Consider the following 11,095-nt stretch of genomic DNA (forward strand, 5'->3'; position numbering starts at 1 on the left):
ACACATGGTACTGCATCGGACCCTGAATATATAACCCAGTTACGAGATGAAATTGTCGAGAAGTTGATGCAAAATATGGAATGAGAATTACTAAAGTTTGGTTGTATGAATTTTATTTCAAATTGTTTTTATTGTAAGACTAATTTGGTTGTATGAATTTTATTTCAATGTTTTAAAACTAGACTTATTAAATTTTAAGTGTAGAAAATCTATTTTATGTTTATAAAATCAATTTATTATTATTTTTTTTAACATCTGCAGCCACTTGCAGCTGTTAAAAAAAAGCACGCTTCTAACTACAGTCTGTGGGTGTTTGATCCACCTCTTCTGCTGCATAGGGTTGCATAGGTAGTTCGTAGACATCAAGAATTTTCTCTTCGAAAAACAAACACCTTAATCTCAAGGCATTTTCGGACTCAGATTCGGGAGGGGTCTCGAATGGACGACACTCAAGTACTGCTTATATACTTTATCTTGGCTAAAACATTATCTCTTGGAAATCTACAAGACAAAAATTCGTCTCAAGGTTATTCATTGTCACTGAAGCTGAGTATAAAGCATTAGCCAATACAACATCCGAGGTCTTGTGGAAAATCTTCTCAAAGATCTTGGTATCACTCAAACCTCTCTGCCCACCCTTTTTTGTTACAATACAGGTGCCACACACATACCTATGTGCTAACCTAATGTATCACTTTCGGATGAAACATGTTGCAATGGACTACCACTTTGTCAAGGAAAAAGTCGCAAACGGCTATCTCAAAGTACTCCACATTAGCTCTTATAATCAGTTAGATGCCTTGACAAAGCCTCTTCGTCGAGCACCATTTTCTCAGACTTCACTCCAAGATTGGAGTATCCGGCGGATCCTCCATCTTGCGGGGGCATATTAAGGACCAAAGATACGCATTGTAATTATATTGATATTTATCCCTTATTTCTCCTTGATTGATTCCTTCTTATTGGCTATATAAAGTCAATCCTTGTAATTGTTTTGTGAAAAATATATACATATGCATTCAATCTCTTTTCATCTATAGTTTTGACATCGTTATAAACACTTTTAGAATTTAAATTTTATTAAACATATAGAATTCTCCATTCTCATTTATGTGTTAGTTTTATTTTCAAAGTATATTGCTATTTCCTAACTCCACTTGTGGTTTTGTTCAATTCTTCCTATCATATTTACCGGCAAGTCACATAACCACCGTCACCGGGCTATATAAGTGGCAACACTAATCAATAAACATATGTCTCCATCTAAACACATTAAAAAATGAATAAATGTAAGAAATGTAAATATATAGGATAAATGTCATGAATGGAATTGAACCATACAATTTTGTCAAAAATAGCTTCAAGTAGCTACATGAATTTCAAATTTAAATCTACACACCTAGAATACCAAAATTAATGCTCTTATGACAAGAAACCATGAATTTCTTATGAAGCATTCTATGACACAAAGCTTTCTTAGTAGAAGTTAAGGGTGGGTCTGTATTTCCTGAGCAAGTTCCCTTGTTAAATTATCTGCACGATCATCTTGTCCACCTGCAAATGTATACACCCGAAATGCAAACTGAAAAGCCCTCCAAAGGATTTTCCCTGAACTTTTCACCCCACTTTTGTCATGTTCATTTGCTTTTGGCTCTCTTGCTTCCTGTAGTTCAAATAAAATTCATATTCTTTAAACAACCCTGAGTTGACCCACACTGTCAGAGCATTATGTGAGATGTAAATTAGGTATACAGCCAGGCCACCAGTGCCATTCAGAGCCCAACCCACATTGGAATTAAAACTCCCACACTGTGGTTGCTGATACTCGACAAAATCCCCATACATTTTTTACAAAATTCCCTTTTAAGGTTGTAAGTTGAGTGGTAGAAACAAGAAAGTACCTTTAATGTCAACTCCATGCAATTTGAAGAAACCTCCACCATCAATTCTTTAATTCTTACAAGGATCCCAAAGTCAAAATGGATGTTTTGACTTTTAAATTTCTTGAGCTCGTCATCTTTTGTTCGTTCTAAAGTATCCAAATCTCCTTTAATCTGCATATGAAAGTTCTAATTTTTAGAAATGGAAGGGAAGAACTTTCTGGTAGTACATTTAAACACCGATTTTATAAGACTAGAAATTTACTTTATTTACCTTGTTAAAGTAAGCTTCGACTTTATCAATGAGTTGGTTTGCAGGAGACTCTATCTTCCAATTATGCAAAGTAGTAGCTATTGTATCTAACTTGGCATATAGGGCTGCAGCCATTCTTAATCCTTCTAACTTTTTACTTGGAAAATCTTCAAACCTTGCAAGAACCTATAATGGGTATTAGCGATATGATTATAATAAATATTAATGATAACAAAAATGAAAATTTGAATATAGATGAAATGTAATCTTTTAGACCTGGGTTTCATCAGTAAGTTTCTCCATATGTGATTCAACATATATGTGGAACTTGATAAGCTCAGCCATGTTTGTTGTTTGGAACGAACTTAGAGATGTTTTCACTTCTTTGATTGAATTTGCATAGTTTTTGACATCTTCTTCAATTTGAATGAAGTAAGATGATCTGAAAGCACAGAAAGAGACATAAGGAAGGGAAGTTTATGATATTTTTAGAATACCTTTTTTTTCTTTTATTAAAACCTTTTTGTCATTTCTGCTAGTGCATCAGCCATTCCTTGCTTTCCACTTCCACCAGAAGAACCAGCTCCAACTTTGCTGCTACTTCTCTTTAAGGATTTACCATTCAAACTAGACCCTTCAACTTTTCCTTTGAGAAGGCGATAGAGGCTTCCCATCTGAGAGGATCTTTTTAATTTTGTAGTTGCTTTAGCTCGTAGAGATTGGGTGCCACCAATAGGAGGAGGTGGTGGTGGAGCACCGCCTTTTCCTTGTTGCATTGGTGGTGGTGGTGGTGGTGGGATGGTTCTTGGTGTCATGGGAGGTGGTGGTGGTGGTGGTGGACCTTGTTTTCCAAGGGATAGTCTCGTCATGGTTGCATCTCGTGAAGCCATAGGTGGTGGTGGTGGTGGTGGCGGAGGGAGTTGCTGTGGTGTCACTGTATGAACTGTGCTTGAGGGAGGTGGAGGTGGAGGAGGGGGAGGAGGTGCTTGAGGAAGTGGATTTGGTGTCTGTATACGACTTGTACTCATAGGGGGTGATGGTGGTGAAGGTGACAGTAGTGGTGGCGTTGGTGGATTGGCAACCAACACCACATAATCTTTAGTTAATTCAGGGTTCCTCTTGGATTCTTCTATCTGATTGAAGGTGTTAGCTACTTGTTGAGCTACATGAGGGTACATGTGAATAGATAACCGCTTTACATCAATGGGACTTAGTTTCTTTATGGCATTAACACGTAGAGGCAACAGAAAAGGTGTAGAAAAAGTAACAATCGAGCAATCTTCAGAAGATTCAATAGCGGGATAATCTGGGAGAACTGAAGTTGGGGTTGTTGGTGAAGATGGAAATTTCATCTTATCTAAATGAGACTCCATAAAAGATTTTGAATTTAAACCAGCAGATAAATCTTCATAATCTTTCATATCTCCATCATCACCCATATCAAATCAAAAACTAACTCTCCGGAGACATTGGCATTTCAGCAAACACATACTGTGTTTCAATTGGAACTTGAATCAACGACCTGATGAACTTGGGTTCAATTTTAGATCAAACCCACGGAATTGGAGTTCCTAGTTCCCCAAAATCTTATTCCGGGTGATCGTTTTTCATTATATACTCTCTGATGAGTATAAAAAATGCAAAAATTAAAAAATCGAACTAAAGCAGATGACTGATTCAATGAAAAAAAATAACTAACCGCGTCAATTTAGCCAGTTCATCATCTTTGAATTCTATCAACTGGAGTAAAGTTATCTCCAATTCCAGAGAGCTTTTGTGGAAACAGAAGATGATCAAAGCATGCGTCGTCTACCATAGCCATAGACTTTGAATGATTCTTATACCAAATCCAACGAGACAACCATAACTTCAAATTCAATTGGTCAAACCATAGGGTTTGAAAATCGGATAAAGTTTTTTGCAAACATAGATGCAATAAAAAAATCATATTTGCTAAGAACGTCCAGAACTTGGATTATTATATGAATAATCGAAGGGACTAAAGTGTGATCGTGGAACCCAGTATGTTGGACCCTCATTCTCATTGTTGAATCATGAATGTAGAAATTAGAGGGAATTTTTGTTTTTTTTTATATATTTCTGGGTAAGTAAATTATGAGCCGGAAGTAGTCGCGTTTTAAGCGTAACTTTCGCGCAGGTGTAGGCTTAACGGCTACGTAATCGCTCATGCTTTATCAAACACTCGGTCTCGCTTTTTTATTACCACCCAAGCGCTGCTGTCCAAATTTCCTTGTTTTTTTAGGTGATGATTTGTCCATGATTTAAGTTTTATATTGTAGTGTAGAATCCATGTATTGTATTATATGGGTTAATTAAAAAAATAAATATAAAAGTTTAAATATTAAAAACTTTAGATTTTTAAGAAAATAAAAAAATAATGAATTATTAAAATTGATTTTTTTTATCTTTTAAATTTAAATAAATAAACAAAATAAATTAATATGTTTTAATTTGAGAATTTTGAAATAAGAATGTAAGTTAATTAATGAAATTGATATTCATTTATTACTACATTTATTGTAATTATTACATTAAAGTATTATGTGTAATTTATTAAATAGAAAAAACCCTGTAGAAAAGAAATTAATTCATAATGATCACAAAATGATATTTGACAAATTGAATGAGAGTGTGACATGTGGCAAAAAAAACCTTCATTTATTAGAGTAGATACACCTTTTAAAATATAGCTTATTTTTCTATATATATTAAAAGAGAAACATGATAAAATCACATTCAACAATGGCTATTCATTGTGTTTTCTTGATTAATTTTAATCATTAGATCATTTGATGATGTCATCATAAAATAAAATAAAATTAATATTAACTAAATTATGTTGACTACGTTTGGAAAGTTAAAAACTTATTAATGGTGACTGAAATTTTTAATTGGAATGTATTGAATTGAAATAAATGTCAACATAATTGTCAAAACATAAATATGGTTCGTTCCTTTTTAAAATCAAGTAATTTGTATATACCTTCATAATTATAGAATTTGAAATCAAAGAATTCAAAAAAATATGATATGAATCACAGTATTAATTTCTTCATATACTTTCCAAAATCATTATTCAAAATTATCTATAAGTATAATCTCATTCAATTGTTATCACAATTTCGTGAAATCTGGACTTTGCAGCATCATGTTCGAATACCAGCTTCATACGGTTAGCAATTTTTGTTTTTGATGTACTGGTTAATTTCTTACATCCGATTATAGTTTATGTATTTAGTATATGTATCAATGGCTTATTAGTGGGTTTTTGATAAACATGTTTTCTATTCTCTATCTTTCTCTCTCTCTCTCTCTCTCTTTCTCTTTCTCTTTCTCTTTCTCTCTCTCTCTCTCTCTCTCTATGTGTGTGTGTACATGTGTGTATGAACGTGTGTGTGTGTGTGTGTTTGGAATAGATTCTATGTTTGGATTGGATGAAGTAAAATTCAGTTTAATTAGTTCTGTTTTAATTGGATTTGATTATGTTTTTGGATTGGATGAAAACTTAATAAAGAAAAGTAAAAATGATGTACATTCCTGAAGGGTTTAGTGTCTATATATATTAAAAGAGAAACTTGATAACATCACCTTCAACCATCAGGGTCAATCATTGTGTTTCCTTGATTAATTTCAACCATTGGATCATTTTGATGATGTCATCATAAAATAAAATTAACTAAATTAAGGCTACGTTTGGAAAGTTGAAAACTTATTAATGTTGTCTGGAATTTTTAATTGGAATGTATTGAAGTGAAATAAATGTCAACATAATTTCAAAACATAAATATGGTTGCCTTTTTAAAATCAAGCAATTTGTATATACCTTCATAGTTATAGAATTTGAAATCAAAGAATCTAAAATAGTATGATATGAATCACATTTTTAATTTCTTCACATCATTTCCAAAATCGTTGTTCAAAATTATGTATAAGTATAATCTATTTCAGTTATCATCACAATTTCGTGAAATCTGGATTTTGCAGCATCACGTTCAAATACCAGCTTCATAAGGGTAGCTTTTTTTATTTACTGATTAATTTCTTACATCTTATTATATATTATCTGTTCAGTATATGTATCAATGGCTTATTAGTGGGTTTTTGATAAAAGGATTGTCTACTCTCTCTCTCTCTCTCTCTCCCTCTCTCTCACTCATTCTCTATGTGTGTATGTGTTTGGATTGGATTCTATGTTTGGATTGGATGAAGTAAAATTCAGTTTAATCAGTTCTGTGTTATTTGGATTGGATTATGTGTTTGGATTTGATGAAAAACTAAAAAAAGAAAAGTAAAAATAGAGTACCTCTCGAAGGGTTTAGTATCTACATACGTTATTTCTTCAAAATGACTTATTTAGGCTTGTTGTAAAAACTATTTTTAATTGGAATGATTTGGATATTCTTTAATATATGTTTGTCTCTGTGTTTCGTAATCAACATATGCATATTTGACCAAAGGTAAAAAAAGGCAAATCTAATTTTGATATTGTCATATCATACATACTTGTTGTAAAATGACCTATTTACCCTTGTTGTGTGTGTAGGTTTGTGTTTCAGTATGTGTGTGTATGTTTGTGTTTCCGTGTGTGTGTGTGTGTGTGTGTGTTTGTATTTGATGATGTAAAATTCAATTTAATTAGTTTCGAGTTTGGATTTGATTATGTGTTTAGATCGGATGAAAATAGAAATAAAGAAAAGAAAACGTGGGGTACCTTCTTGAAAGGTTTAGTGTCTACATATATTATTTTTCTTCAAAATGACTTATTTACCCTTGCCGTAAAAACTACTTTTTTGGGAATGATTCATATATTTCTTTAACTAGGTATGAGACCCATGTATTACATGGGTTTATTTCAAAAAAAAAAATTTTAAAATTTTAACAATTTGAAAATTTTGAATTTATAAGAAAAATGAGAAATTTTTTGAATTATTAAAATTAATGAGGCTTTAATGTATTGAATACATTACATATATAAACCCTTTCTAATAAATACCTTACATATATATTACCTTATATATTAAATGTGGAGCTTTAATTTAATAAAATGAAAAGTACAATAAAATGACAAGTGGAAAATAGAAAATTTAAAAATTCTAGAAAATGCCATGTGTCTAAATGAATGAGAAGAGGACATATGACAAAAAAAACATTCATTTATTATAGTAGATATATGTTTGTGTCTGTGTTTCTCAGTCAACATATGCTTTTTTCTCCAAAGGTAAAAAAAGGCAATGTACTTTTGATATTGCCTTGTTATACATACTTGCTATAAAATGATTTGTTTACATCAAAATGATAATGCAGGTGTTATCATCCTCCTACATATGGCAGAGCTCAAAACTTGGGGTGGTAAGAATATTTTTTATGATAAATGTCCATGTCATTACATTAATATTTTATTTATAAGATAAATTAATTTATAACTCTAATTTTTATTTCCAGGTCAGCCTCAAATGTGACAACCCGATATTTCGACTCTATGTAATGACCTAAAAAGTCAAGTATTATAACCACTTTTGAAATAATAAAATTAACTTTGAAAATAAAATGTACAAAAGTCTCTATTGGTTTACCTACTATGTTAGATATTGTGTCAAGGTTTACATAAATACTAAAAACACAAAAATCCGAGTTACAATGAAGAAGTTATGACCATTCTAAGATTTCCAACAAAATCGGCAACAACGATTAAACGAAAAACATGAAGTTTCAATACAATAGTTTTTAGCCTTAAGTGTCTAAATGAATGTTGTAGATATCATTAAACCGTAAAGGTACGTAAAAAGAACGTCCAAATCTGACTTCGTATGAGGAAGTTATGATTTTCCAAAATCCGGATATAGCAGTAGACAGCTAAAAACTCGCAATAGAGATCGAGAGGCTTTTGGCCGAAACAACCTAAATGAGAATCGAAGGTCCCAACAATAGTAGCGCATCGGTGAAAAGTCTGACGAAAACGGACATCAGATAAAGAAGTTATGGGTTTTTAACGGACTTTTCGTGTCCCGACCCGTTAAAAATGATATAATAAAAATAAAGTCAAAATTAGCCGACGAAGTCTAAACGAGATTTGTAGAGCCTTTTCAATTGTGCTGAAACTCTGCTTCTAAGCCCCCGAGACCCTCCCGAAGCCCCGATTTTCGCGTACAAGTCCCGAAGGAAGGTTTTGCATTCCTGAGATTCCCGATAATCCCAAGAAAATCGACTTTCACAAGCCGAAGTTCTGCTCAATTTTCATCTCACTATCTTCAATCAATCAAGTGAGTTCGTACCCCTATAAACTACACTTTCAAATGCTTTATCAATGCTTTTGATACACTTTTAAGGGGGGGGGGGGGGATACAAGTAAACACACGGTTATTATCATGTGTAACATAAAGTTTCACTATATACTCTTTTTATCAAGTGAATCATATGTGATTGATAACTACTACATAGGAACTTTCGTATGCAATATATATTCTCGATAACATCTTGTCTTTTGGAATAAAACATGTTTATATATGTATATACGAATCAAACACTTTATTTATACTTGAAGTATATGTGATCATTTATGTCACTTTAAATGTTATACTTTACATAACAAGTGAGCATTATTATATTAGGATTTACTATACGAACGAAACACAAACTTTGAAAAACTATAATAGGTATAGTTTACAAGAAAATCATGAACATTTACATACTAGAAACACTATATCAAAGAGATACTTTCATATACAATAACAAATAGACATTTTCATACGTAAACCTGTTTTATACTAAATTTTGTGAGACATTTCACGTACTTTCGAGTATGCATTTTAAGTCCTGTATTATATACCATAATCCCTTGTAGGGGGAGCGTGATACTTGTGTATAGATGATCTATACGAGATTGACAATCCCGCACCTAAGTTGTTAGCTACAGATAGGCCGCCAGGCCTGGGGTGACAAACGTCATAACATTCCAACGCCTAAAGAACGTTGTTACAGGCAGTCTGGTTCATTAGTATGGTTATAAAACTCACATGGAGTATTAGAAACATGTTGATTTACGGGGTTTTTCAAATGCCTTAGTGATTTATACATAAACTTACTATTTTAGGCATGAAAAGCACTATTGCATTACAGTTTTGGAACAATTAAACTACCATCTACTATAGTAGAAAATATGGGATTTTCTAGGAACATTTGAACATATACAAACCATGTTCATTCTATTTCATGCAAACATTTTCACTAAATACTTATGAACTCACCAGCTTAAATGCTGACCTACTCTTTCAAAACTACTTGTATTTCTCAGGGATTCAGTAATACAGGTAAACTACTGCTTTTGAAGAAGGGACGTTGCGGCGTTAGTTTAATTTCATTTTGACATCATATTGTAATTTCTTTTGAAACAAGTACTTTCTACAATGTAAACTTTCAAATTATATATATGATGGTTGTGTTACTTTCTTTACTATGTATTCAACTGTTTCGATACTACATGAAGTCATCCGCCCTCGAACGATTCCGCCGTTCTGGTTTGGGGGTGTGACAGATTGGTATCAGAGCATTGTTTATAGTGAACTAAGTATATCGAACCAAATAAGATATACAAACTATAAATGCATAAGGGACTAAAACTCTCCGACAAAACATTTTTTCACCTAAAACCTTGTTTCATTTAGTCTAGATTATTTTGGGTCGTAAAAGTACAAATACATGCATACAACAATATATTTTCATGGTTAGAACTATACAAGAAGTATTAAGACAAGTTGGACACTATGATTAGGCCTCGAAATATGTAATCGGATTTGGGACGAATATAGCCTGATCAACTATATTTATCCGAGATTAGACTAACGTATGTCGAGGAATGGTCGTAGTGAGCAGCAAGTCAAAACTTACCAAAATAAACACTAGTATCAAACATACAAATTTAAATACTATAGGAGTATTTGGTACATGTAATAGTTTAATCGACATGCTTAGTTTTACATGTTTCAAGTTTTGTTCAATTCCTATAAACCTATTCTCGTATAGTCAAATAGCTGGATTCATTCCACACGGAGACCCCTACTATCTCAACCAAGGTAACGGGGGATGGGTCGAAGAAGATCCCGAAGAGGATGAAGAACCTGTCGAGTTGGATGAAGGGGATGACTCTGGGACCAACTCAGAACCAGACATAATCAACCCACTAGCCGCTCAACCTCCCGTAGTTAGGAGAAACTTTCAGGGACCAACTCCCGTTTGGGGAAGTCACCTCCACCATTGGAGTCAACAACAAGGAGTGCGTCCTCCCTACGACATGTGTCGAGACTTCTACGATGTCTGCGACGGAGGTTCAGCCGACCGAGCACTCCCGGTCATGGCAGGTAAGCTAGCCAATAAGTCCTATCAATCCGAGGTTCAAGCTAGCCGGATTCGTGAAGTCAACGTGGAAGTACAGATTCACACTCCCGACATCCGTCGACTGGACAGGGCACAAGATGATACCCAACTCCGCGCCGAAGCATTCCAAGCACAAATCATTGCAGCCCTCTCTGAGATGAGGGAACAGCAAGCCGCCTTCGATAGGCGTCTTATGGAAGCAAAGCAATCAGACGCGGAGTCATGCTCCAAGCGCAACCTATGTCACAAGTAGTGCTTGCTGAATCCCAAAATTTTGTTATAGAATAGGAACTCGGCTAAAAGTCTTACTTTTCTTTAACTTCTGTATCAGAGATCCTTAGATGGGTCGGAATTTTCCTAACTCAAGATGTAACTCGGCATGTGTTTAATATATATGAAGAAATTCCGTTGTGTGTAAATTCTTTGATTACCACTCAGATTCATAAGTTTATCTAACACTATGCAAACTTTTATTATGAGTCAAACTCTAAACCATGGGTAGGTCAGTCGGATTTATAAATTGATAAAAATGACAAATTTATTAACACACTAAAAACTTATGTTCTTCATT

At 33.5% G+C, this 11,095-nt stretch overlaps 1 protein-coding gene across 1 annotated transcript; it reads right to left on the reverse strand.

The window, feature by feature from the left end:
- Window positions 1–1,280: 1,280 nt before the first annotated feature.
- On the reverse strand, window positions 1,281–4,416 carry LOC111911884 (uncharacterized protein At4g04980). Its single transcript, XM_023907630.3, has 6 exons — window positions 3,833–4,416; window positions 2,653–3,754; window positions 2,410–2,575; window positions 2,155–2,319; window positions 1,902–2,054; window positions 1,281–1,663 (listed from the first exon to the last, which is right to left on the reverse strand). Exons 2-6 carry the CDS (start codon window positions 3,570–3,572, stop codon window positions 1,487–1,489), a joined length of 1,581 nt encoding a protein of 526 aa, XP_023763398.1. The 5' UTR covers window positions 3,573–3,754; window positions 3,833–4,416; the 3' UTR covers window positions 1,281–1,486.
- Window positions 4,417–11,095: the final 6,679 nt, after the last annotated feature.

The sequence above is a fragment of the Lactuca sativa genome, chromosome 4 (assembly GCF_002870075.4).
Source record: "Lactuca sativa cultivar Salinas chromosome 4, Lsat_Salinas_v11, whole genome shotgun sequence".
Classification (NCBI taxonomy): Eukaryota; Viridiplantae; Streptophyta; class Magnoliopsida; order Asterales; family Asteraceae; genus Lactuca; species Lactuca sativa.

Coding starts and splice junctions, on each gene's coding strand:
- LOC111911884 (XM_023907630.3), bottom strand. CDS start 3,572: ATGGGTGATGATGGAGATATGAAAGATTATGAAGATTTATCTGCTGGT. Junction 2,576..2,652: donor CTAGCAGAAATGACAAAAAG/GTTTTAATAAAA, acceptor CTGTGCTTTCAG/ATCATCTTACTTCATTCAAA. Junction 2,320..2,409: donor AACTTACTGATGAAACCCAG/GTCTAAAAGATT, acceptor TACCCATTATAG/GTTCTTGCAAGGTTTGAAGA.